Here is a 27722-nt window from a genome sequence, read left to right on the forward strand (position 1 = left end):
GCAGTTTAGGATTTTGTAAAAGTCTGTTGCTTGGGTATGTGTTTGATGGCCTTGGCTGTGGGTCAGGGTGGAGCAGTGTTGACCTTGGAAAGTTAGGATGCTTTTGTTTCTGGTGGAATCACGTAATGTAGGTTGCTAGGCTGGGGTGTTAGAAGGAAAACTAATTATTTTTTTCTGAGGTTGGGTGTTTGCAAATGAGCCAAACCTGTATGGACCAGGTGGATCTGCGCTGCTGAGTTAGTACCAGGTAGATGTGTTTCATGGGTGAGGGTAGGATCTGGAAAGAGAAAGTTGGCCAAGGTCCAGCCAGAGAGAGAGGCCACAGACAGCTGGTGGGAGCCCAGTGTGGGGAGCTGCCTCTCTGCAGAGCCGGGTTAAGAAACCACCAGAGGGATGGAGCCCACCTTCCCTCCTGGCTCACCATACCTTCCTTGCCCACCGGGCTTCATGAGGAGTGTGTGTCGGCGGTTGGGGGGCAATTTGTGGCCACCTGGACCTCCATTGGGAATGGACTGGGGACCCCTTCCTGGGCTAAGATGACTTGGCTTTTTCTTTTCTTTTCTTTTCTTTTCTTTTCTTTTCTTCTTTCTTTCTTTCTTTCTTTCTTTCTTTCTTTCTTTCTTTCTTTATCTTTCTTTCTTTCTTTCTTTCTTTCTTTCTTTCTTTCTTTTTCTTTCTTTTTTTAAAGATTTTACTTATTTATTCATGAGAGACAGAGAGGCAAAGACATAGGCAGAGGGAGAAGCAGGCTACTCACAGGAAGCTTGATCAGGACTTATTCCCTGGACCCGGGATCACACCCTGAGCCAAAGGCAGACGCTTAACCGCTGAGCCACCCAGGTATCTCGGCTTGGCTTTTTCTTACCTTCGTTCATCTTATTCAGGATGGCAGCTGATACAACATTGTTATTTGTGTGAAAACATGGAAACATATTTACTTCAGGGACAGGGTTCAGCAGAGGCACTGCACATCCATAGCTCTTGTGAGTTCAGAGAGAGGTTGCAGAAGCCAGCTAGATCCAGTAGGGGAGAAGCATCCTTAGCAATGCCTGGTGCTAGAGCTTCTGTCCAGGACAACACGGCTGTCATTATCTGGGGTTCAAGTCCTTCTCTACCTTACTGTCCGAGTTTGTCTTTTCCTGTGATTCTGCGGTATTCCCTTGGGCTTTCCTTAACTTCCTGACCATCCAAGGTGGTCCTCAACAGTTCCCCAACACTTCTTTCAGCTTATCTTGCTTCTCTAGCGTCTCCTGTTCCCATCAGCACATTTTTTATCCTTGCCTTCTGTACCACCCTGTCCCTGGTCAGGGGCCGGAGAGAGGGAAGATCTTCACCTTTCATTAGCTTCCTGAGCCATTCCTTCCTTAGCTTTCAGCCTGGAGGCCCTTCTTCATGTCCCTCCTCTGCAAAGCTTCTAGGCATGTCCAAAGACAAGAAAACAGAGGACTCGGACCGGACCTGTGTTTCTCCAGAGCCACGGAAGTCTCTAGAACCTTACCAACATGGAACTTTGGACCTTGGTCTGGAGGGTGGGGCTTGGGCCAATTCCCTTGCAGTGTGCTCCCCTGGATGTTTTCTGGAGCTGTTAAAGGCAAGAAGCCCAACTAAATGTTCTTTTTTTTTTTTTTTAATTCACCCACAACATTTAAAAAGTTATTTTTCTTTACCCACAAACTTCCTTGTACAGAGGTTCTCATTTCTTTTTTTATGATAGACATATTAAAAGAAAAAAGAACCCAAACTTTACGCACAAATAGTTCTGCTCAACTACGCAGGCGCAGCTGGGCCAGTGACTATATGTTAAGAGCTACTAGAATTTTTTTATTTTAAAAGTACCTGGGAGGCTCTGTTCATGTTTTAAAACCCCTAAAGCAGAAATAAGAGATTCTTCTGATTCTTAGTACAGGACTGATCCCAGAAACATGGGAAGATTCATTTCCATCTTCTTCAGGCACATTCTTCATAGCAGCTCTCCCCGTGGAAGATCTGCTTTCTGGTGAGCTTGGATCCTGAAAAGACGGGTTAGCTGGGCACAGGCCTGGGGCTGTCACACCAGGTGCTGGACACTTCCTTGCTATGATCCAAGCTGTCACTCTCAGAGCAGCTCAGGCCTGCGAGGGTTTTGAGAACCTCATGGTTTAATTGCTATCTTGTTTGGGGACCTAAGACAAACTGTATAATAAAGAGTGTTTCTGAAAGGTTTATGGTAAAATGGTAAGTTTTATGTTGTGTGCATTTTAGCAAAAAAATTTTTTGGAAGGCTTATAAGTAGAAGCTTTCACATACGCGATCTCAATTTTCTCAATCTCCAATGGAGAAAAAGATTTTACAGATTATTAAACCAAGACTCAGAGAGGTTAAGTGGTTTGTATCCGTGAGCTAACTGGGTCAGCTTTACTCCAGAACTTGTCTTCCCACCATCCCACAGCCTGCTGACCTGTAGTTTACACACACAAACACACACACACACACACACACTCACTCACTCACATTCAATGCCTGCATTGTCCCTTGTTTTATTTTATTTTTTCTTAAAGATTTTGTTTATTTGAGAGAGAGAAAGAAAGAAAGAAGAAAGAAAGAAAGAAAGAAAGAAAGAAAGAAAGAAAGAAAGCAAGCGCATCCATGAGTCGGGGTGGGGAGGAGGCGCAGAGAGGGAGAAGCAGACTCCCCACTGAGCAGGGACCCCCAACAATGAAGATGCGGGGCTCCATCCCAGGACCCTGATCATGACCTGAGCTGAAGGCAGACATTTAACCAACTGAGCCACCCAGGTGCCCTCCCTTTGTTTTGTTTTTATTAGGTTTTCCTTATTGGAAGAAATCAGTTTCTTTTCACCAGAGAGATTTGTCAGTGTGATCCCTGGCAGGAGCTCCAGAGCCCTTTTAATTAGGAGGAAAGAGCAGAATGATGAAGCACATGGGAGCAGGATTTCCTGGGTTTGAACCCTAGCTCCTCCACTTGCTAGCTGTGTGACTTTGGGCAAGTTACTTCACCTCTCTGAGCCTCAGGTGCCTCACCTGAAAGAGGAAACACAAGTAGAAGTATGAGGGGGATTACATGAAGCAGCAGCTGTCAGTCTTCAAGTCTCCAGTAGGCTTGCAGGATGCCCGTGGTTCCTGTGGTTCTGATGCGCCTCGCTTGGGGCCTCTGAGGATGGCATTTTAGAACCTCAGAATTTGGAGGGAGGAGTGGCTGGGAGGCTGTAGGTTCACTGGCACTTTGCTGATGTTTATTATTGGGTTGGCCGGGATGGCTACCAATGTGATAAGAAGGTAAGGGTGACTGGATATATAAGGTCAGTGAGCTTGGAGAAGAGTTATTACCTTAGAACAAGTGTGGCCCCAGACCAGCAGCAGCAGCATCACCCAGGAACTGGATAGAATGCAAATTCTTGACCTGACTCCTCCAGGCTTATTGAATGGGAAAACTCTGGGGGTGGCTGCTAGCAGTGTTAATCACATCCTCCTGCCCACCCCCCTGACACCCCCGCCCCCCCCCCCCCCCACAGTGATCTGAGGCTGCTAAAGTGGGAAACCAAGCCTTAGAATGAAAGAGCCAGTGCCTTATTTCCTATCAGGTAAGTTTAGATGTACTTGTAGCCATTGGGGAAGAAATCTTAAGATCCATTCACCTGTGCCAAGAAGAGAAAAGAAAGGACTGCAGGGATATGGGGCCTCAGTTATATTTCTAGCAAAGGCCGTGAATCCATCCCAGTCCTTTGCTTGTCTTGTGGTGAAACGTAGCGGCCAGAGTGTGGACCAGTGGAGTGAATGGTCAGGGCACTGCACAGGAGCCTCCACCTCCCCCTTTCCCAGGGGCGCCAGCAGGAGCCCAGGGTGAGAAGTTCTCTGTCATGCTCCCTCCCGGATTGTACCAGGGGCCTTCTTACACACCCTCTCCCCATCCTTGTGGCTCTTTGGGTCAGTGTCATCAGCAGTTGCTTGAATCAAACCCTCTGCCTTCTCATCCTTGTTTCTCTAGGCAAGCCCAGATGGTAACTGCAGACCATCTCAAAATAGTCACATTTTTCGGACAGCGTCTCCCACCCAGTTTGGCCAAATACCCCCATCTAGTGGCAGTGGAGCCACCGGAGCGCCCAGGAGTGTGGCTTCCAGTGGGTGGGATCAGCTGCTGTCCCTGTTACAGAACGAGACCCTTCTAACACAGGATGAGCAGGGAGGGAATGGGATTTACTTCGACACCTCACACACTGTTCTGGCGTCTTCTGCTTCCCTGAGGCCATCACTTCACCTTTTTGTACCTTCGTGGAGTATCATGAATCTCTTAGGCTGCCCAGTCTGGTTGTCATCTTCTCTCAATGTTCTACCTCCAAATTTCTGGACGGAGATTTTTCTGAGATTTTTCACTTCTACCTTTTTAAGGGCTGAATATTCATTTCTTCCTTTCCCTTTGTGCCTTCTCCCGCTCTCAGAAAGCTTCTCTGTCCTTTGCCCCCTCAACCCATTTGAGATACTCCCAGACTCCTCTGGGATGTAGAATCACGTCTTATCTTGAGCAGGTGGGAGCCGGTACAGGTCTGGGCAGGCCAGTCATACCCGGGGCCTGGACAGGGTTAGCTCTGAGGTTATCTGGGCAGTGGGGCCAGTCTCGGCCGTCTATGGATGGCTGGGTGAACCCCAAACCACCAACCACTGGTGTTAGAACTCAAAGCCTTGGGTATCCTCAGATCCTGGCTCATTCTAACTGAGAGGTTGGTGATAGGTGAAAACGCTCCTTTTTCAAACTAATTAAAGCTGTAAAAATAACAGTAGTTCCTGTTTATTGAGGGCCCCTTGTGTTCTAGCTAGATGATTGGTTCTCAAACTTTAGCGGGCATCAGAACCCCTAGATGGCTTGTTCAAACACAGATCTCTGGGCTCACCATAGAGTTTCTGACTCAGTTAAGTCTGGGGTGAAGCCCAAGAATTTTCAATTCTAACAGGTTTTCAGGTGGTGCTGGTGCTCCTGGTCCAGGAACCCCATTCTGAAAGCCCCTGCCATAGATCATCTGACAGGCACTCAAGGGGTTAACTTCATCCTCAGGACAACCCTGCAGATTAGGAAAGATTACCCCATTTTATTGGCAAGGAAACAAACGCTGTGAGAGAGAGCAACTGCCTGCAAGTCATGCATAGTGAGAACAGAGCTGGGATTTATACTCAGAGCCCTTGAAGCCACTGTCCATCATCAAGCCACCGTGTCCCCCAGATCTCACAGGTTTCATGGCCTAAAGAGGTGTTCTGGGTTCTCTTCCAGGCTTGTCTAAATGTGAGACTGGAGGAGCCATTAGCCCTATTAGCCCTGTCCCCTCACTGTTTAGGGTTGGGGGGGGCAGTGGTTCCTCTGCTTGAGATCTAGACTCATAAGCAAGTGTTCTGTCCTCTGATATAACTTAACACTCCGATTCAAGTGTTTGTTGGGGGCGCCTGGCTGGCTCAGTCGGTAGAGCGTGCAACTCTTGATCTCGGGGTTGTGAGTTCAAGTTCCACGTGGGTATGGAGCCTACTTAAAAAAAAGAAAAAGTTGGGATCCTCCTTATGGGACCTTGATCTCGCTCTGGGGTGGGGCAGGAGGAAGGAGGCTATGACAGAGAAATGCATGGATATCATGAAACAGCCAACAATGCCCCTTGCTAGATCCCAATCTTGTTTGCTGCCATCCTTTCCTGCCTGTTCCCAGGGTTCCCAGGTTCCTCCTAGGCTCCTCTTGGGCCTGACCAATGCACTGTGGGAGATTGCAGGGGGAGGAAGGGAGATGCCGGGGTATTCCTGCCCCTCCTTCTCTGTGGCTGGTGGTGTCTTTGGCGGTAGCTGACCCTCTTCCAGGGCTCTACCCACCCCCTCCCTGCCCCTACCATCTTTTGTTTGCCTTCTCACCTATATTACAAATACCCTGGATTAAATTCTTTTCATTTTAAATACTTGGATTGTTTTCTCCCGGTTGGGTCCATCACTAATACAATGCCCCTCCTTGCCCCAACACACAGGTGGTCATGCCTCTGTTCTATCCTAACACATACTAACTACTCTTTGTCATGACGTATTTACACATGTGTCTTCTCCAATAGCTGTGACCTCTCAGTGTGCAGTGGTCAAGATTCACCATATGGAAATATTGATGTATGCTGCCCCCACCCCCAGTTTAAAATAGGAATAATAAGCCTTACACTTAGAGGCCAGAATACAGATTTTTAAAAAATTTTTAAAGATTTTACTTTTAAGTAATCTCTATATCCAACGTGGGGCTTGAACTTACAACCCCGAGATCAAAAGTTGCATGTTCCACCAGCTAAGCCAGCCAGGTGCCCCTGGAATACAGATTCTTCTAAAAAAAGATTTTATTTATTTATTTATTTATTTATTTATTCATTCATTCATTCATGAGAGACACACGCACAGAGAGAGAGAGAGAGAGAGACAGAGACACAGGCAGAGGGAGAAGCAGGGTCCATGCAGGGAGCCCAATGTGGGACTTGATCTTGGGACTCCAGGATCATGCCCTGGGCCAAGGGCAGGTGCTAGACTGCTGAGCCACCCAGGGATCCCCATGGAATACAGATTTTTAAAGTTGTATACATTGGGGAGTGTGCGTTGGTTATATACCACTCTGTTACAAGTCACCCAGAATTTAGTGGCTTACAAGAGCTTGTGGTTCTGTGGGCTAGCCTTTGTGTTGGCATTAGCTGGTCTTTCCTGGGCTCACTCATTGCTGTCTCTGGCAGTCTTTCGACTTTGGCTGCCCGGTCCTGGATGCCCTCACTCACTTGCCTAGGGCCTCAGCAGAAATGGCTGACACAGCTGGTCCTTTCTTCCTCCCTCCACATGGAGTTCCATCCTCAAGGAGGCTAGCCCGGGCTTGTTTGAAAGGCAGCAGTGTTCTGAGAGGGTGAAGAGGGAAACTCTGAGACCTCTTGACGTGAAGGCTTGGAAATTATGCAGCATCATTTCCTGTGTGTGCTGTTCCAAAACAAGTCACTGACTCAGCCCAGATTCAAGAGATAGGGGAATAGGCTCCATCTCTTAACAGGAGGGGCTTCAAAGAATTTGTGGCCGTACTTAATCAACTACACAGTCGTCTTAGTACATTCATTCATGATTAGAGTATTCGATACAAATGTACCTTAAGTAGAGCCCCTTGGAATAGATGTAAAAGGTGACTCAGTAAGGAAAGGCCCAGAAACAGGACTACCCACGATCACTGATTTTCTTAGTTCTTTGTGTGGACACCAGATGGCACCATTGCTCAGTGGACCTGGAGCATTTCAAGGCCCGCCCCGAATTCCACCTGGAGATGCCCTTAAGGCAGAGGGGATCCAGGAGCTCCTGGCTGGCTCAGTCTGTGGAGCATGTGACTCTTGATCTCGAGGTTGTGAGTTCAAGCCCCACATTGGGTGTAGAGATTACTTAAAAATGAAATCTTAAAAAGGATGATGGAATCCAGTGATCTTGCCTCCCTAGATCAGGGCAGGACAAGTGCTGACCACAGACCAGGACTGTGGAGAGGCCCGCAATGGGGGGCCTCTGAAAGAGAAAACAACAACCCTTTCTCTGTTATCTTTATAGAACTGTTGTGGGAATGAGGATCAAGGAAGACTCTTCACCTCAGGAGTAAGATGCTATAAATATCATCCCATCACAGTGGACACAAACACAAAAAAACAATGTAATGAAACAAGCTTTGCCTGCTCAGGAACTGCCTATCAAAATCATATACTGATTTCATTACAGTTGTAAATAATTCTATGCCAGTGCTTTATTTTCTGCACCATTATAGTCATTTGTAAATTTAAATGAGAGTGTATGTAACAGCTGATGATGTCTGATTAAGATCTGTAGACTAGTTCATCATACTGTGCTGTTGGGTCCTGGTTCTGATAAGGTAATATGGTTACATAAGATGCCTGAGTCTGCCATATATAATATGCACCCGCTAGACCAGCTGATCAGCTGTGCAGAGGCAGGTGCGTTCACATCCCCCCTTGCCCTCTGGACTCAGAAACCTACCATTCCAGGTGCCCCCTATATTCAGGGCTCTGTCCTATGCTGAGCTCTTCCCATTTGGTGTCTTGGTGGTGTCTTCCATCACCTCTCTCTAGCTCATAGGAAGGCACTTTTTTAAAAAAGATGTTATCTATTTATTAGAGAGAGTGTGTGTGTGCATGAGAGAGAGAGAGCAAGAGGGAGTGAGCGAGAGAGAGCAGGGGCAGAGGGAGAGAGAGAGAAGCAGGTTCCCTGCTGAGCAGATAGCCTGACATGGGGCTTGATCCCAGGACTCTGGGATCATGACCTGAGCTGAAGGCAGATGCTAAGTCACCCAGGCACCCCATGAAGGTACTTTTTTTTTTGAAGGCACTTTTAATTCTCATTTTATGGATAGGAAAACTACCTCTGAGGTCAAAGGATTTGCCTAAGGTCATAAGTGGTAGACCCAAGGCTAACCTTGACTTTTAGCCTTGGTCTCCCTTGCTGGTTTCTAAATAGACTAAAAAGAGAGGGAAAACATTTCAAGTGTAGTAATAAAACTTATTTTTAAGTTGACTATGTTTAAACTCTAAGCCATTATGTCACATGTTTTTATTTATTGGCTTGCTCTATTAAAATGCAACCTATAATAGTCACACAGCGTTTGAAGTAGAGAAATGAAACTTTCTCTTATGAGTAAGTGGATAAAGTGGTATTAACTCTTTTTTCCCTTCAATGAGAAAACAATAGGTAGCAGTTGGCTTAGTAGTTCTGTGACAAAAAGGCATTTCCTGAGATTGAATCAATGCCAAAAGGAGACTGTTATGTTTTGCTGAGCAAAAGAACGTGGGAACTTTTCAGCCCAAATGCAAGTTAAAACTGTGAAAAACATGAACAGCATCCAGCATGCTTTTCATTTTCCACCACACCAGTGAAGTCAGTAAGTGCGCTGGGAAGGCTTGGACGACAGGTCCTGTCCTCAGACAGCTCCCAGTCCGGCTATGGAGACAAAGAGCAGCATGCAAGAAGCCACCAGAGAGCAATAGGGCACAGATGCTTTGGGGCCAGGCGGTGTACCATGGATGTTTCTGGAAACAAGGGCTATGAAGGCCTGGATCACTCAGAGGAGGCATCAGGGGGGATGCACTGGACTTGGGCTGGATGTAAGATATAGAGGGATAGCTCTCTGTTGACTCTTAAAATTGCAGTGAAATACCAGGCTCTTAAAATCAACTCTTATAATCACTTGATAGTTGTGTGCACGTGGAATAATTATTTATATATTCTTAGCCTTGGTGTGTGTGTGTGTGTGTGTGTGTGTGTGTGTGTGTGTGTGTGGTGTGTGTGGGCTGGGAGTGATGCGTGGGAAATGGGAGTAATTCCGGCAGAATGCCGGTGGGCATTGGCAGTGGGGAGAGTGCAGACTGGATGGATGTGCCTTTGCCATTCATTGTGTAGACAGACTCTGAAGGTTGAGGCCTTGCATGGATGCAGGGGTCACAGGGGGGAGGAGGTGAAGATGGGCCAGAGGCAGCCAGTCCAGCCATTCGGTTCAGCCTCTCTCATTTTTGCTTTGGTCCACAGTGGGCTGGTTGTATCCTGAGAGGCTGCTAAGTCATCAAGGCATTTTACTGACACTCTGAGGGAAGCCTTTGGGGGTCTCCCTGGCAGAGCCTAGCTAACATCTTGTCCTCCGTCTTCTCAGCTTGCCCTGGTCCTTCACGTGATCTATTCAGGGATTTTCAGTGTCAAGCCTTCATGCAAATTTCCTTCAGGGGCTTGGGGCATTTCAGAGACTAAGCAGACTGTCCCTTCTCCACGGTCCCTGCTGCGACAGTACTTGAGGCCATGGTGCCTTGCAGGTGAGGTACCTAGAGATTGAAAGGTGGCCATGGTCCCAGGTGCGACAGTACTTGAGGCCGTGATGCCTTGCAAATGAAGTACCTAGAGATTGAAAGGTGGCCTGTGATGATAAGTAAGTGGCAGGGCTGAGACTTGAACTCAGTCCCCTGCTTCGAGGGGAGCACAATCTTCTCTCCATTGCCCATGCCCACTCTGGACTTGCACTTCTTGCTGCTGAGGACGGGGTCGCCACCTTCAGCCATTTTGATTTTACCCCAGATGTGCAGCACCCAGTTTTCCCTCTTTCTAGCAGTTTGCTAAGACAAGGCTGGAGAGGCCTGGGGTGGGGCCACCGTCATCTCATCCCCTGATGTTTGCATTCCTCCGTGTACTGCAGGCAGGGGAGCTAAGAGTTGGGACAAGTGACTCAGGAGTACAGCTGATGGCTCTGTCAGCTTCAAAGGGAACAGGCACTTGAGCACAAGAAGGAAGGATGGCCTGCAGTTCTGTTTCTCTCTTCCTCACCACCAGCATTTTCTCGTCAGGACTGAATGTGGTTCCTGGTGGATTTGTGTGTACAGCTAAGGAGGGCTCTGCTGGCCATGTTCCCAGGAACTGCATTCTTGCTGAGAAGCCAGAAGGTGTGTGGCATCACTCCAACTGAAATGTATGAACAACCCCCTCCTGCCCCTGGAGTTGTTCTGCACAAAGGAATCAGGCCTTTTGTTTCCGGAAAAGTCAGTGAGCCATTCAGGGGCCAGTTAATCTCCAAAAAAATCCTTGTTCACATGGGATGAATAAGGAGGGAGAGGATAAATAGTTTTCAGAGGGTAGTCAAATCCCAAATTCCTGACAGAATTCAGTTTTTAAAAACCAGAGTCCTTTGTTTTCTTCATGAACTTTCAGGACCTCACTACGTGAGCCATCATCTCTGTAAAGTTATGTACACACACATGCAGACTTGAAGAACACTCATTTTAGAACTGTCTAGCCAAATGTTGTTGCAGCTTCTACCACATTTGCTGGGGTCAGAGAAACAGGAAGTGTCAAAAGAAACACTGAGTAGTAGAATTTAGAAACATGCAAGCAATAAGCAAACATTTATTGTGCACTTACTGTGTGACAAACACTGTACTATGGTGGATGGAAAGGAGTATTAGATTTAGATTTAGGCCTGGCTCTAAAGGAGCTTACTAGTTGGAATTTTTTTTTAAGATTTTATTTATTTGACAGAGAGAGAGAGAGAACATGAGCAGGTGGAGGAGCAGAACGAGAGGGAGAAACAGACTCCTCCCTGAGCAAGGAGCCTGATGTGGGGCTGGATCCCAGGACCCTAAGATCATGACCTGAACTGAAGGCAGATGTTTAACTGACTAAGCCACCCAGGTGCCCCAAGAACCTACTAGTTGGAAAGATGTCATCTGAGAACATGAAAAAAGGCAGCTGCCATTCTGTGGCCAATATCATGCATACTAGGGAAAAATTAGAAGCATTCCCAATTAGAGTCAGAAGTAAAAGTAAAGATACTAGATATCACCACTGCTGTTCGATGTTGTCCTGGTGGATCTAGGCAATGTGATAAGATAAGAAAAATAAATGAAGCATGAAGATGGAAAATAGCAAAGTTCTTGTTATGTGAAAATGATATAATTGTGTACCTTCAAAATTCAAGACTTTTCAAAAGTATTATGTTTAATAAAAGAGGTAAGCATAATTGCAGAGTACAGTATCAACATAAGAAAAACAGTAGCATTTCTGTATAACAACAGTAACCTATAGGAAAAAAGATATTGTTCATAATAGCAACTAAACTTTATTGTACCTAGGAATAAATGAAATAAAACATAGATAAGGCTTTGATAAAGAAAATCATAAAATATTATCAGAGTATATAATAAATGGTCAATGATATGTTTATAGATGGAACAACCTATTAGCATAAAAGCATCTCATTTAAGACAATTCTGATCAACATTCCAACAGGATTTCTCTTAGAACTATACAAAGCAATTCTGAAATTCATTTGAAAGAGTAAGGTACATAAATCGGTGTGATACTTCTGGAAACATTCTTTTTAAAGATTTTATTTATTCATGAGAGACACACACACACACACACACACACACACAGAGAGAGAGAGAGAGAGAGAGGCAGAGACACAGGCAGAGGAAGAAGCAGGCTCCATGCAGGGAGCCCGATGTGGGACTTGATTCCGGGTCTCCAGGATCACACTCTGGGCTGAGGGCAGCGCTAAACCACTGAACCAGCCGGCCTGCCCACATTTTTTTTTTTTAAAGAACAAAGAGAGCAATAAAACAGGTTAGAGAGCAGAGAAACAGACCTAAGAATCCCTATGAACTTTTGGCATGGGTAACCATGTATTATAAACCAGTGTGAAAGGCTGAACTCTTCGATGACTCATGCCAAGACAACTTGTTTTCTATAGAAAAATATTAGATACTATCTCATAGCATACATAAAGATAAATTTCAGCTAGCCCTAAATGTGAAAATCAAAACTTCGACACTGTTAGAAGATAATCCAGGGGAATATTGTTATAATATTCCCTTGGGGTTAAAATAATTTTTTTAGAAAAGACATCCCTCTATAAAATCCCAACAACTCAGAAGTGAAAAGGTTGATAAATTTGACTGTGTTAATATACTATGATTTACAGATGTGTAGTATGAGAATATGGCTTAAAAATATACACATACATATTGCCCCTGGACAGAATGGGAGGGAGGAGGATGGGATGTTTATCTTCAGTATTAAAATTGAGGCTATGTTAACCTTGGTTAATTCTGAATGGTAGGAATATGACAACTTGCTATATTTATCCATATTCTTGTATATAAATTTTTTTTTGAGAAAACACAAAGAATGCTCTCTTCAGTGGCACAAATACGAAAAAAGAAATCACAAAGCAACTACCAACCCAGATCAGCATGCAGTGTGGAAGCTATAGTTGTATTAGGGAAATTGCCTGGCCCCATAAGTCTGATTCTGGTCCTGGCACTGCTGTCACCAAGTTGTGTCTGTGGGTGAGAAGCTTCCCTCTCAGGGGCTTTTCATTCTGGGAAACAAGAGGGTTGGACTGATCAGCTAAGGTCTCTTCCTTCGGAGCTGTCACATTTTCTCTTCTCTCCGTGGGACAGCTTACCAAGGCTGGAGGAACAGAGAAGGAAGAGTACATGGGGAAGAGCCCTCTCATAAGCATGAATTCTGTATGAGTGCATGGAAGCAATTATCATCACATTCAATTCATGCTTGCCCAACCTCTTAGCTGATAGGCGTTGCCTGATGTCTGCGAAGCCCTAGACTTTTCTGTTTTCCTTGGCAGGGTGGATCTGCATGTCCTGTAGTGATAAATGTGCTCCCTACCAAGTGGCAGAGATTCTTAATTAGCTGGGATTGAGTAGGAGTGGCATGCTGCTGACATTGGTGTACCTGCTTAATTGGTCTCCATTATTCTCCATTATTGCTCTGGAGTCATAATATGAAAAAGAGCCAAGAAATACACCCTGTATGGTATGGTGTTGGTGGAGGGAGCATGGAGGAAGGATGTTAGGGTTGTCTAGGGAGATACCAGTGTTTTGGTCAAGATGGTTGTCTGTGGTCTGGTAATTTAGGAATAGGAGCCTTGGAATCCTGCCTCCCCTACGGATCTGCAGGCCTGTCGGAGTTTTCCTGTCTGTGAAATGGGGTTGACCTGATGAGACCGGAGTGATGTAGGGAATTGTTTCCTTTTTGCCCGCAGAGAGAGAGCTTTGCAAACAAAAACAAGGGAGGGGTTGGTGCAGTTTTCCACTGAGTTTTGTTGTTTTTTTTAAAAAAATTTTTTTAAAAGATTTTATTTATTTATTTGAGAGAGAGAACATAAGGGGGGGCGGGGGGTGGCAGAGAGAGAAGCAGACTCCCCCTGAGCAGGGAGCCCAACTTGGGGCTCAATTCCAGAATTCCAGGATCATGACCTGAGCCAAAGGCAGATGCTTAACTGACTGAGCCATCCAGGTGCCCCTCCACTGAGTTTTTTTTTTAAGATTTTATTTATTTATTCATGAGAGACACACACACACACAGAGGCACAGACACAGGCAGAGGGAGAGGCAGGCTCCATGCAGGGAGCCAGACGTGGGACTCGATCCTGGGTCTCCAGGATTACACCCTGGGCCAAAGGTGGCGCTAAACCGCTAAGCCACCTGGGCTGCCCTCCACTGAGTATTTGTAATTACAGTTATCACTGCTCTCAGTCTGAGCAGGGAATGCAAAGAAGATCCTTGTCATTTTAAATAAATTGTGTGTGTGTGTGTGTGTGTGTGCGTGTGTGTGTGTGTGTGTGTGTGTGTACAGATTCTTCAAACCTTACATGTCCCTGTAAAACTCATCTGGATGCTAAATGACAAGAAAATCAGAGTTGAAAGGCAAAGAATCCTCTCATGGCCCCTCTTTGCACAGGAATGAATTTTAAGACACTTGACCCAGTATTTAAATTGAGAGGCAATTGTAGCAGGATCCAGTTGGGGGTGTAGACCCACACATTCTCTTTATTCACCTCGATTTTCCACTACATGAACTAAAGACATTTATTTTATTATTATTTTTTAAAGATTTATTTATTTATTCATGAGAGACACACAGAGAGAGGTAGAGATACAGGCAGAGGGAAAAGCAGGCTCCATGCAGGGAGTCCAATGTGGGACCTGATCCCAAGACCCCAGGATCACGCCCTGAGCTGAAGGCAGACACTTAACCGCTGAGCCATCCAGGCGTCCCTAGACATTTATTTTATATCAGAGCCTATCTCGTATTTTATCCTTTCTCTTCTCTGTTTCCCCCCCTCTTCATCTCACTGGAACATCTCCTCTTTGCATCTTCTGGATTCTTTCCCTGCAAGGTGGTTTGAGAAATAAGGAGCTTTTGAAGACTCCATTCTGTGGTCACAACAGTGGTTCTTAGGATATGCCCTAAAATGAACCCACTGAGGCTCTCCATGACCTGAACCATTTGAGAGAAAATGGCCACACTTTTTGAAACCCATGGTTCCCAATGTGCTGCCTGGGACTTGCCTATGCAACTTTTAATTTCACCACTTGCTTGCTGACATCCACTAAGACAGCATTGTCATTTAAGAGGACCTATTGCAGTGATGGTGTTTGCATAGCAGAAGTTGAGAGTGAGAGGCATCTGGGAAGAGTAGACATTGCCCTGAGGCAAACATAGAGCTCCCATGTTTTCATGACTAGCGTTGAAAATCTTGTGCTTTATGGTAGTTGTTTTAATCTGTTAGACGACTGTATAGAGAATTAGCAGTAAATGAAGCTGCTGTTTAAATATTTTTGTATAGTGAGATGAAGCTGGTTTCTTAAAAATTCTGTGTAGATTTTCTTCTTAGGCTGCTGTTGCAGTTTGTGCCTCTGCTTCTCCATTGTCCCTGCCCAGTGCACCAGGCTGAGTGATGCTTCCTTTTGAGTTCCTTGGTCTGGGGCAGTGGAAGCTCCCTGTGGTCTGGTGTTGTTTCCCAAGGCGTGATGCATGACCTGTGGTTTTAGCAGCATTGTGTAGGGTGAGCATCTCATTGGGAAGCCACCCTCAAGTCCAGGCTTGATTATGTGTCCTGTTTTTTTAAACCCTGCTCTTGCACCATCTGAATTGTATCATTGCATCGATATTAAGGGAGAGACTTGCAAAAGCCCTGTAATCACAGGCACTCACACTTTTCTGGCCACTAGCATCTCTTTCTGAAATACATGGAATAGTTAAAGAGTCCTGGGTATGCAGACTCAGTTCTGGTGCTATCACAGAGCAACAGATATAGCACTGGGACATCTTTCAGATGAGTTTGTGACATATAGAGTAGGTGAATGGGGAGAGGTCAGTTAAAAATGGAATTTACTTTTTTTTTTTTTTTGGAAAAGTAGAAATAAAAGGAATTCCCAATTAACTCTCTGGATAAAATCACCTGGCCTTGGATAAATCAATCCGTTTCATTAGGCTTTAGTTGCATCGTCTGTAAACTGGGTATAGTAAGCATTTACTCGGCTCTAGACAGAAGGCTGGATGGAATGGTTTCTGGAGAACTCATTTATGGGTTTTTGATTTGCTGAACACTGAGCTGAAATAAAAAAGTCTGGACGTGGAGTATAGTTGAATGAGATAAGTATGTGATTGTTGATGTTTTTTCAATCATTTTCAACTGTAAAATATGGCACACACACCCCAAAATTTTGAAAGCACGTATGCAGAATTTAACAAATCAGGCAAACACTTATGTAACTGTCCTGGGTCAGTAAATGGGATGCCTACTGTCTCCCAGAGGCGTCTAAATGTCCCTGACCTCCCCCACCCCCGAACCCTCCCAGCCTCCTTCCTCACTTACACTTTTATGGTAACTTCCTTGCTTTTGTCTTGAGCTTTCGTGTACCTCTATCACCCTCTACTAGGAAAGTCACACACTCTATTCTAAAACTTAACAGTGGGCAGCCCCGGTGGCGGTGGCGCAGCGCTTTAGCACCGCCTGCAGCCCAGGGTGTGTTCCAGGAGTCCTGGGATCGAGTTCCGCATCGGGCTCCTTGCATGGAGCCTGCTTCTCCCTCTGCCTGTGTCTCTGCCTCTCTCTCTCTGTATGTCTCTCACAAATAAATAAATAAAATCTTTTTAAAAAATCTTTAAAAAAATAAAACTTAACAGTATTAAAAAAATAAAAAATAAAAAATAAAAAATAAAACAACGGTATTCATACTTGAGGTTTACCAAAACTTTCATTTCCCTTTGGGTAATACCAGGTCTTAGGAATACTCTAAAAACATCCGACCTTATTTTTTCTCATTGCCGTGTGTTTTCATTCTGTCTACATTAAAGCACACCATGAAATACTTGTCCTGCCCAGGCACATTCATGGTGATTTAGCTCGTGCATCCATCACTGCTCTCTGCTCTGCCTTCCCTTTTGTGCTGCTGGCCCTCTATCTGGGATCACTTCCCTTCTGCCTGCCATGCAACCTGTAGAGTTCCCTTTGGCAGTAGTGGACTTTCTCAGGTTTTGTCTGCCCAAGAAATCCTGACAATGTCTTCACTGTGGAGGATAGTTTGGGTAATTGTGTTTGTTTCCTGTGGCTGCTGCAAACCAACTTGGTGACAACACACATTTATTCTCACACGGCCCAGGAGGCCAGAAGCTTGAAATTCGTTTCCCTGGGCTACTGTCCACGTGTCAGCAGAGCTCGGCTCCCTCCACGGCTCCAGGGCAGAGGGATTTCCTTGCCCTTCCCAGCCTCCAGAGCTTTGCCTACCTTGGTTCGTGACTCCTTCCTCCATCTTCGAAGCCAGCATTGTAACAACTTCACATTTCCATCATCATCTCTCATATCACCTTCTTCTCTGTGTCAGATCCCCCTGCCTCTCTCTATTTTTTTGAAAGATTTTATTTATTTATTCATGAGGGACACACAGAGAGAGAGAGAGAGAGAGAGAGAGACGAGAGAGAGAGAGAGAGAGAGAGAGAGAGGCAGATACACAGGCAGAGGGAGAAGCAGGCTCCATGCAGGGAGCCTGACGTGGGACTCGATCCTGGGTCTCCAGAATCACACCCTGGGCTGAAGGCGGTGCTAAACCACTGAGCCACCCAGGCTGCCCACCTCTCTCTATTATAATAAAGCTATGTGTTCGTCCACCCGTGTAATGCAGGATAATCTACCCATCTGGAGATCCTTCATGCAACCATTCTACAAAGACTTTTTCACCGTATAAGGGCACATCACAGGTTCCAGGAATGATGACCTGGCTATCTTTGGGGGCTATTATTCATCTCTGCACAAGAGTGTATGAAATTCTAGGTTGATTATTATTTTGTTTCAGCATATTAAAGATCTGATTTAGCTGTCTTTCGGCTTCCATTTTTGATGTTGAGGAGTCATTTCTCAGCCTTATCCTTTGTTTTAAAATAATCTATATTATTCCTTTAAGATTTTTTTACTCTTGCTTTTGATCACTGGGATGTGTCTAGGTGTGCATTCCTTTATATTTATTCTGTTTGGGCTTCCTTGGATCTTTTGAATCCATGGTATCTTTCAGTAGTTCTGGAAAATCCTCAGCTTATCTTGTCAGTAGTTCTGGAAAATCCTCAGCTCTTCTCCTCAATATTATCTCAGTCCTGTCCTAACTTTCCTCCTCTTCAGAGACCCTCTCAGCAAAATGTACATTGGACATTTTTACTATGTCCTCCATGTTGTAAATCTACTTTCCTGTGCTTTCCACACTTTTGCCTTTCTGTGTTGTATTCTGGACGATTTCCTCTGATCTAACCTCTGGTTTCGAATTGTCTTTTCTATTGCTTTTATCCTGCTGCCAGCCACTTCTGCTGGGATTTTTATTTGTTACTGAATTTTTCCTTTCTAGACATTCAACTTGATTCTCTTTCAGATCTTCTAGGTCATTTTTTACATTTATTTTCCTTCTCTGCAGACATTTGCAAACTTGGCATTTCCTTTCTTCATGTGTTAAGCGTATATAAACTTAATAAATCTGTATCTGAAACTGTCCAGGTGTCTTTCTGCACTCAGTTGTTTATAATGGTTCTCCCTCATGTTGCCTTATTCCCTATGTATCTGATTATCTTTAACTGTTTTATTGGGTATTGCCCTTAAAAAATTATTTGTAGAGATTCCTTGAGGCTTGGAATAAATGTACTTTCCTCCTTCTGGCTGCCTTTTAGGGGCACAACTTGAGGACCACTTTAAACCAGATTCATTGCCCATTTCCATTGTACGTTCTTGGTCTGAAATGTGCATGAGGGTGGGTCTTTGGTCACATCTTCTCAAGAATATTTTATCTCCTTTATATTTCCTTATCCTGCTCTGCTTAGGTACAGAGCAACCTTCTTTCTGGGCCTGTGGGGTTGGGAAGGTATAGGAGCTGCAGATTTGTTCTGGTTCATCCTAATCCTCAGTTATAGCCCTCTGGAACCCAGCTTAATGCAGGAAAAGGTATCCTGTAATTATTTACATTGAATTGCTCTGCACCTGGCCTTTTGTCATCTGTACCCCTCCAGTGTCTTTAAGGCAAAAGCAATGTTTGTACTCAAATAATCCTCTAACCTCTTTGGTTCAAGCTTCTTCCAAAATTGGCCTGACAGGGCTGCACCATCTTTTCAACTCCTCATTGCTTTTCTAAGAGGATTTCTACAGAGTTGTTACAGCCAGAGGGTTTATCTGAATATCCTACTGCCTAACCTGTCTTATGAGAAATAGCTGTTATATTTTTATTGTATAAAGTTATGTATTTGTGTTTAATGGTCCTCCTATCCCAAATATGGACAGAAACCTCTGAAATTATAACCAACATGAGGAAAAGCCTATAAATCATTTGTTGATTCAGAAAACATTTAATGGACTTCTACTCTCTGGAATACACCATGCTGGGTATTGTAGAGTCCTTGCCATCAGAATGCTTATAATCTTGTGCTATGCAGAGAGCTCAAAGATCTAAGAGAGAAAACTGGGATTTAGAAGGGACCCTGGGGCTGAGTGTGAGTGATCTTGCCAATTCTCTCAAAAACTCATTGTTCTGCAGTGCTCCTACACTGTCCTACAATGCTCCTACACTGTCCTGCAATGCTCCTACACCTACAGCCTACCAAGTGAGGTTGGTGCATTTATTAAGTAATGCCACTAAGAGAGCAGTTAGAGTTCTAGCAAATAACTGCCATTTGCACCTATAAGAGGAGATCAGCTTAAAATGAGATTTGTTTCTTTAGTAGGAGTTAGACTGTACGCTGCTGAAGCTTCTTAGAGCTGCCCTCTCTTCCTTGGCAAGCAGACAAGCTGTTTGCTTCCAGCCCCCCAACTTCCTTGATTATGGGGAGTCCTTCTTTGTTTGATTCTGAACAAATTTTACTTTCTATTTGCTTATTATTCTCCTTTCATTGTGTGTGTTCTTTTTATATGCCCAGCTCCTCTGATTAGGGTGACTTCTGTACTCAGCTTGTTATGAAAGTTCAGTACCGTGACACGTGGTATGTTTTCCAATTTTTATATCTTTATACTCCTCTACTGTTTAACTATGGCAATCATGTTTTGCTGAATGTAATACTCTTGCCATTTACATTTTAATTGAATGTGATAATAAAACAAAGTTGTAGTAGACTTCCCCCTCCTCCTTCTCCTATTCCAGACAGGGCATCAGAAAGCACTCATAGAGTATGCAGAGTATTAAAATACCAACAGGTTGGGGTGCTTGGGTGGCTCAGTCGGTTAAATGTCTAATTCTTGGTTTAGGCTCAGATCATGATCTCAGGGTCATAAGGCCGATCCCTGTTTCAGGCTCCATGCTTAGTGTGGAGTCTGCTTGAGATTCTCTCCCTCTCTTTCTGCTCCTCCCCCGACTAAAATAAATAACTAATCTTTTAAAAATACCAACAAGTCCTTAAACTTAGGATCCTATCCTATCGTTTACTTTTGTATATATGCATGTGGAGGAAAAGTGATCATGTGTTGGAAGGTGTCTAATATATTTGTTTGAGGGTATTTTGATCTTTTCTAAAACAGAGGAGGACAGTACAAGAGCTGGGTCCAGCCCTGTTGACTGACTGATGGAGGTATGGAAGGCATCTGGTGCTTCGGGAGGAAAATCAGGACCAGGGTGGGTTTCAGCTACCCTGCTTCTACTGGGTGCTCCCACAGCACCCAGCATCCCAAATGCTCTAAATGGGACCCATGCTTAGATATTGTCTTAGTCCATGGGCAGATAAGCTGCAGCTATCTTGGGTGGCTGGTGTCCTCTGAGCCCAAAGTGATGGAGTAGACTCATTTATTGAACAAATATTGACTTGAGCTTCTGTTTGTGCCAGACACTGTTCTGGGTGTTGGACATGCAGCAATAAAAGAGGCAGACAAGCTCTTTGCTCTCATGGAGCTTATATTCCCAGGCTGGGACAGGCAATAAAGTACAAAACAAATAAGGCTTTCAGATAGTGATAAAGGTAGGATAAGGGGGCAGAGTCAAGAGTCACCATATGTCCTTTATGTTCCTGGGTCTACAGTGGCCTCTTTGGGAAGATGACAGTAGCACAGGGACCTGAGCTTAAGAAGGAGCCAGTCACATGAAGAACTGAAGCGATGCTACCTGGAGGAACTTTCTGAATGCTGGAGATGTTACATACTGTGCTATCCAGTATGGTAGTCGCTAGTCCCATGTAGTTACTGAACACTTGAAATGTGGCTAGTGTGACTGAGGGACTGAGTTTTAAATTGTATTTAATATTAATAACTTACATTTGAAAGGTACATGTGGTTAATAGCAACCCTATTGGACAGTGCAAATCTGGAGGAAGGACTCTCAGGCAGAGGGAACAGATTGTGCAAAGGTCCTGAGGATATAGTCACCCTGAGAACCCAGCATGGGAATTATTTCTGGAAGCTACGTTCAGTTTTTAAAGAGCAATTCTGGAAAACTTAAAAATGCTTCCTGCTTCTGTTTTGGGGGCCCCTGGAGAACCTGCTGAGGAACAACAGTTACCCAGAATGGAATTAAAACCCCTGATCAACAAAGAACCAGCTTCCTTTTCTAGGAAGGGCTCATTCCCACGTGTGACTCACAACTCTCGACCGGTTTCCTCTGCTAACGGGTTGTGACTGGCCTTTGTCTGTGCAGGAAGTAGCCATTACAGGACCGAGCTTGTTCATTCTGGGAACGAATCCTGTCTTTGTTCTCTCCTTGCATCTCACTGTGACAAGAGATTGAAGCCTCTGCCCTTGCTCTGTCAAGGGGTCACCTGCTGCCTTCCATCCATCCCAGGGGCCTGAGACCACCTCTTTTCTGGCTGCAGTTTTCTTTTTCTTTTTCAAAGATTTTATCATTTATTCATGAGAGACAGACAGAGAGAGAGAGGCAGAGACACAGGCAGAAGCAGGCTCCATGGAGGGAGTCCGATATGGGACTCGATCCCAGGACTCCAGGATCACGCCCTGAGCCGAAGGCAGATGCTCAACCACTAAGCCACCCAGAGGTCCCTGCAGTTTTCTTTTTTAAAAAAAGATTTCGTTTCCTTATTTGAGACGGAGATAGAGGGCACAAGCAGGGAGGAGGGTCAGAGGGAGAGGGAGAAGCAGACTCCTTGCTGAACAGGGAGCCTGATGCAGGGCTCGAGCCCAGAACCCCGGGATCACGACCTGAGCTGACGGCAGACCCTTAACCGACTGAGCCACCCAGGCGCTCCCTGGCTATACTTGTCTTTTTTCCCCCATTGCCTAAGATAGCATAGCCAGCCCTAGTTATAAGGAGAAAGTGGTCTGGAGAGATAGTTTGACCTCAGTTGTGAGCAGAGTTGGGGAGGGAGTGGCCAGAGCAGAGTGTAGCTCTGCCCATCCAGCGTGGGCAGAGATTTGGCTGTAGCCAGATTCCCAGCCTAAAACAGAGACGAGGTGGCCGCTCTGGCCCAGTGTGCTGAAAATTAGAGGAGGCCCAGCTACCGTCTGTAATCCTGGGCTTAGCCTAGATTAGTCATTGTTTAACACTATCCTTGAATTTGCATAACCCAAAAGAAAACACCATTCTTAGCCCTGCCCTGAAAAGTATATAAAACTGAGCCAAGGAGCTCGAGATGTTAAATTAGAGACCACAGGCCTGAGCCTACTTCTAGGGTTGTTGGGTAACCCTGTCTTTCTCCCTCTGTCCTGACGGTAGCTCGCACCTCCTCTCCACCCACAGACCAGCAGGGGTTGGAGGGGCAGGCCGCGGGCAGGTGTGGAGGCTGCCGACTTTCAACTGTGGCGTGTACCAAGAAGCCGTCTTCATGTTAATGATTTTGATCTTTCTGGTGAGAAGCCTGAGGTCATAAAATGAACCTTTGTTTACCCATGAACAACATGCCCGTGTGTCCCACCTGCTTTGTGCACAGTGCCTTCCTGGAATACAGGTGTGAAACCCACCTGAGTCATGTCCTTTAGCCTTCATGAGAGGATGAACACCGCCGTGTTTTGCGTAGATGCCTCATTTTTCCATGTACCTTGTCCTTATTTTTAGCATATGGTTTTCCAGGAGAGAAGTGTCTGCTGTGGCAAGGGGCTGTGTTACACTATGTAATATGAAAGGGTCATTTGAAGGTCCTTATAAGCTAGATGGGCATCATTAGCCCAACTAAATGTATTTTTCCCTAAAAAATTACTCCTAAAAAACAAACATGTTTATTAAGGAAAAATTAGAACATTTATGAAAGGAGAACAGAGAAACAAATTACCCAAGTTTTGCCGTCTGAAAAACTGCCCCTGTTGACATTTGGGTGTGTTCTGTAATTTTTTTTTTCCTTTCCTACCTAAGGGAAGGGTTATTTTCCCTTTCACTTGTCTGTAACCATAATATATATACAATTTTGTGTACTTGTTTTTAATTGAACATTAAAGAGTAAGTGGATAAACATCGCTTTTATGGCCATACTGCATCCCCTTTAGTTCCTGTATGCTTGGCCCTGGGGTGTTTTGAGCCACCAGGACTCAGTGACTGACTGGAGGTCACACAGTGAGCTGGGGAGGAAGCCAGACGCAGACCCCATGTTTCTTACTCCAGCTGAGCATTCCTTATGCTCACTGGTTCTCAGCCTTTTTCTGCTTTCATTCCTCTCACGTGAGCTGGCTATATATCCCTGCCACTTGTATCTCTTGTTACATTACTGTGCATGACTTGTCCCCTACCTTCTACTATACCACCTGCTTTGGGCCTCTCCCCAGGAGTAGAGGCCAAATTATTCCTTCCCATTGTGTCACCTCAAGAAACTCAGTATCATAATGAATAGCAGGATTCGTTTGGGCCACATTTGCCTCCTGCTTCCCGCAACCCATGTTCCACCCCTGGACCTTTCTCTGGCCCTTGCATTAATGCTAGCTCAGTAGCAGGAGACAGAATGGCCAAAGGAAACAGGGACAAGCTTGGATGTCCAGCAGATGGTCCTGGGCTGTAGTGCTCTGGGAATTGCTGCTGTCAGTATGGATGGATAATGAAACATCCCCCTTCCCCCCAGTCCCCTACCTCTCAGACTTCTTCCTTCCCTTTAAGGACTGGCTTCATGGGTATGTGTTCACAGGAGCCCCTTTGATTAGAATGATTCTGCATTTAATTTAATGCTCTGCTGTTGCCATCTTGAAATTCTTTTTTTTTTTTAAGATTTTATTTATTTATTTATTTATTTATTTATTTATTTATTTATTCATTTATTTATGAGAGAGAGAGAGGCAGAAGGAGAAGCAAGCTTCATACAGGGAGCCTGATGTGGGACTCAATCCTGGGACTCCAGGATCACGCCCTGGGCCAAAGGCAGGTGCTAAACCGCTGAGCCACCCGGGGATCCCCATCTTGAAATTCTTTTTTTTTTTTTCCATCTTGAAATTCTTAATAAATTTTTGAACACTGGCCTTGCATTTTGTTTTGCACTGGGCCCCACATATTTTGTTGCCAGTCCTACATTCTCATTAGACTTGGAATACACCTTACCTGTGGCATTCATCTTGTTTTACTTTATGACTCACCTCGCACCTTGGGGGATGTTTTAGTGGAACACAGGCCTTTGGAATCAAAAAGACCTTGTTTCAAATGACCATATATTGACTTTGGGAATTTGGGTTAGTTACCCTGTCATTTCAGAGGTTCGGTACTCTCATCTGTAAAGTGGGCATAATGATCTTAAATTTTTAAGGCTTGTGATGATCAAGTATGTGAAGTGGGTAGCATAATGCCTTGCACATCCATGCTCAGTACCACCTCGTGTTCCTCCCTCCCTACTTGCCTGGCACAGCACGGTACACAGTAAGTGCTAAACATGTACTTACAACATTGCAGTTTGTGATGGTCAGCTTGTGCCTCTTCATTTCCACACGGGGCCACGCTTTGTGTCCTATTCTCTGAGTGAGAGCTCGGGTCACACAATTAGAAGGGCTCATTCTAAATACTGTTCTTCACATTTGGGGAGATGTGTGTAGTAGAGCAGTTGTGGGGCTTTTTAAAAAAAAAAAAAGATTTTATTTATTCATTCATGAGAGACACAGAGAGAGAGGGAGAGGGAGAGACATAGGCAGAGGGAGAAGCAGGCTCCATGCAGGGAGCCCAATGTGGGACTCGATCCCTGGACCCCAGCGTCATGCCCTGAGCCAAAGGCAGACGTTCAACCGCTGAGCCACCCAGGTGTCCCTGTTTTTTTGTTTGTTTGTTTTTTGTTTTTTTTTTTTTATTTAGAGAGAGAGAGAGAGAGCGCGCGCATGCACAGGGCAGAGAGAGAGGGAAGAGTGAGAATGAGAGAGAGAGAAAATCTTAGGCAGGCTTCACGCTCAGCACGGAGCCTGACACAGGGCTCACTCTCATGACCCTGAGATCATGACCTGAGCTGAAATTAAGAGTCCAATGCTTAAATGACCCAGGCACCCCTGGTGGAGTGCTTTTCAGTAAACTCTTATTCTAGGAAAGTCCTGAGCATAGTGAAAATAAGACAGACAGAGGAAGGGCAAAATGTGCAGTCGCTGATTGGAGCCGAGCCTTGTGCCTTGGGGAAACCTGGTAGATCATGGGCAGGACCCATAGCCTGAGCAGAAGTGCAGCTGTGGCCAGGTTGGCTGGTTCCTGTAGGTCAGGATCTGGGACTGGCGCCTTGGGTGTCTGTGACTGAGTCGGTGGCAGAGAGCCAGGCAAGCCTGTGGCAGCTAGTGCACTATGACTAAATTAGGGAGAAAGAGCCCCTGGGCTCTTTCCAGAGCTCACTGGGCAGGTGGGCAGTGCTCAGGCCTCTGGTGGGCAGCTGGAAATGGGCTGTTCAGATAGACATGACTGGCTTTCACTATGACTTTTCAGTGGGCTGCAAGAAGGTCACACACAGTCCTAGCAGAGAGAAGCTTCCCTGATGCCAGTGACCATACCCATCCTTCTGCCTTTAGGGATCCGTATAAAATAGGAGAACCCAGTGAGCTTTAATCCTTGGTCCTGTAGAAGGTCTTTGGGGGGGGGCGCGGTTTACTTTGTGTAAAGCATACCCTCCTGATAATTTCGAGAGGAGATTATATTGGATACTGGGCATCACAGACGAACATCAGACCATCCAGATAGAACAAACTGGGATGATGGCTGTTGTACATACCCTGGCAGTGAGGTAGTCATTCATGGACAGCTGGTTTTGATTTAGAACATCACCAAAGGCTTAGTTTGGTCTGACTGTTTAAATATTATGGGTAACAGAAGAGGAAAAAAGTGGCAGAAGAGTGACTCCTGGAGAGAAAAGCGAGCAACTTCCCAACTGATTAAACCACAATTCAGGCGAAGCCCATCCCCGGACCCTGGGGCTTCCAGTCAGGTCCTCCCAGAGAGGGGATCCTTGGATTTCTTTTCTTTTCTTCCTTCTTGTTTTTGTGTCATATTTTCTGTAAGACTTGTAGAGGGCTTTAGCATTACAGCAGTTTCTCAATCGAGGTACTATTGATGTCTTGGGCTGGGTAGTCCTTGTTCGCAGGGGTTTGACTTGAACTTTGCAGGATTTTATTTTATTTTATTTTATTTTATTTTATTTTATTTATTCATGAGAGGCACAGAGAGAGAGAGGCAGAGACACAGGCAGAGGGAGAAGCAGGCCCCATGCAGGGAGCCCGATGTGGGTGGGACTCAATCCCGGGTCTCCAGGATCACGCCCCGGGCCAAAGGCAGGCGCTAAACCACTGAGCCACCCAGGGATCCCCGAACTTTGCAGGATTTTAGCAGCATCCCCCAGTTCTGACAAGCAGAATGCCTCCAGCACGCCCTGAGGGGGAGATCACCGTTGTGAAGAGCCACTGCTTAGCGCAGAAGACAGTCATTTTTCCTGCTGAAAAGCATTGCGGTTACCACGGAGCAGGTAAAATGATGGCGAGGGGATCCCTGGGTGGCGCAGCGGTTTGGCGCCTGCCTTTCGCCCAGGGCGCGATCCTGGAGACCCGGGATCGAGTCCCACATCGGGCTCCCGGTGCATGGAGCCTGCTTCTCCCTCCGCCTGTGTCTCTGCCTCTCTCTCTCTCTCTCTGACTATCATAAATAAATAAAAAAATAAAAAAAAAGTGATGGCGAGTCACCTCACTCCATCTCCTGCTCCATAAAAATAAAACCAAGAAGGGGCAAGCTGTTCAGGAGGTTTGCTGGCCGGGGGTCAGTGTGCGGTGCTGTCGGATGTGGCTACTACATTGCTACATGTCCTTTAGGCCACCTCCGGGACCAGATTGTTGCCCATGCAAACCGAGTAGAAACAACAACAACAACAACAAAACAAGCAAATAAACAACAAACCACCATCACCCCCACCACTACCAATGAGAAATGAGAAATAGCAAAGTAAACCAGGACAGGAGGCTTGGGATTTTAATTTAAATGGTTACACGGTTAGCACAGGACCCTCTCCTTCAGAGGCGCTCTCAGGAGGCCTGTCTGTGCAGAGCTGGCTTGGGTGTTGATATGTGAAGAGGCTGAGAGCATGTGGCATAAACATGGACTGATATTGTTTGCCATTTAGCTCGGCGTGTGTAATGCAGCAGGAATGGCTCCTGGCGGCATGTGACTCCCCTTCCAGCCGGGTATGCCGCACCCTGGGGCCGCTCTTTCTCGCTCGCTCGCTCCCTCGCCTGCTTTCCCCCTCCCCTACCCCGTCCCAGACTCCAGAGAGTCCAAGTGGACGCTTGTCGTGATTGGCAAGCAGAAAGCCGGTAGAATGTCCCTGGAATTTTCTAGGGAGGCACATGCGCGACACCCAAAACGACTCCCGGCTTCGCTGGCCTCAGGTGAGCGCTCAATGCCAGGCGCCTTGGTCTTTTCCAGAAAGGTAAGGTTGCATGACATCTTCCTACCTGTCCCCAGCGCAAGAAGGAAGTCGAGGGCTTTCTTTTTATTCCCTAGTCCAGGCGGCACTTCTGACCATGTTCTTGGC

General features: G+C 45.6%; 1 protein-coding gene across 4 annotated transcripts in view; it reads left to right on the top strand.

The window, feature by feature from the left end:
- Window positions 1-27722, top strand: part of RBM20 (RNA binding motif protein 20) — a 189569-nt gene that overhangs the window by 91109 nt on the left and 70738 nt on the right. The window contains exon 1 of one of the 4 annotated variants that reach the window (XM_072740001.1): window positions 27336-27617. The exons of 2 other annotated variants lie outside the window; for them this stretch is intronic. In XM_072740001.1, coding sequence (XP_072596102.1) covers window positions 27535-27617 — 83 coding nt within the window. In that variant the 5' untranslated portion in view covers window positions 27336-27534. Of the gene's footprint in view, window positions 1-27335; window positions 27618-27722 lie in introns of those variants that run through there. One more of the 4 variants, XM_072740002.1, reaches the window with a different exon arrangement.

This window comes from Vulpes vulpes, chromosome 15 (genome assembly GCF_048418805.1).
Source record: "Vulpes vulpes isolate BD-2025 chromosome 15, VulVul3, whole genome shotgun sequence".
Taxonomy (NCBI): domain Eukaryota; kingdom Metazoa; phylum Chordata; class Mammalia; order Carnivora; family Canidae; genus Vulpes; species Vulpes vulpes.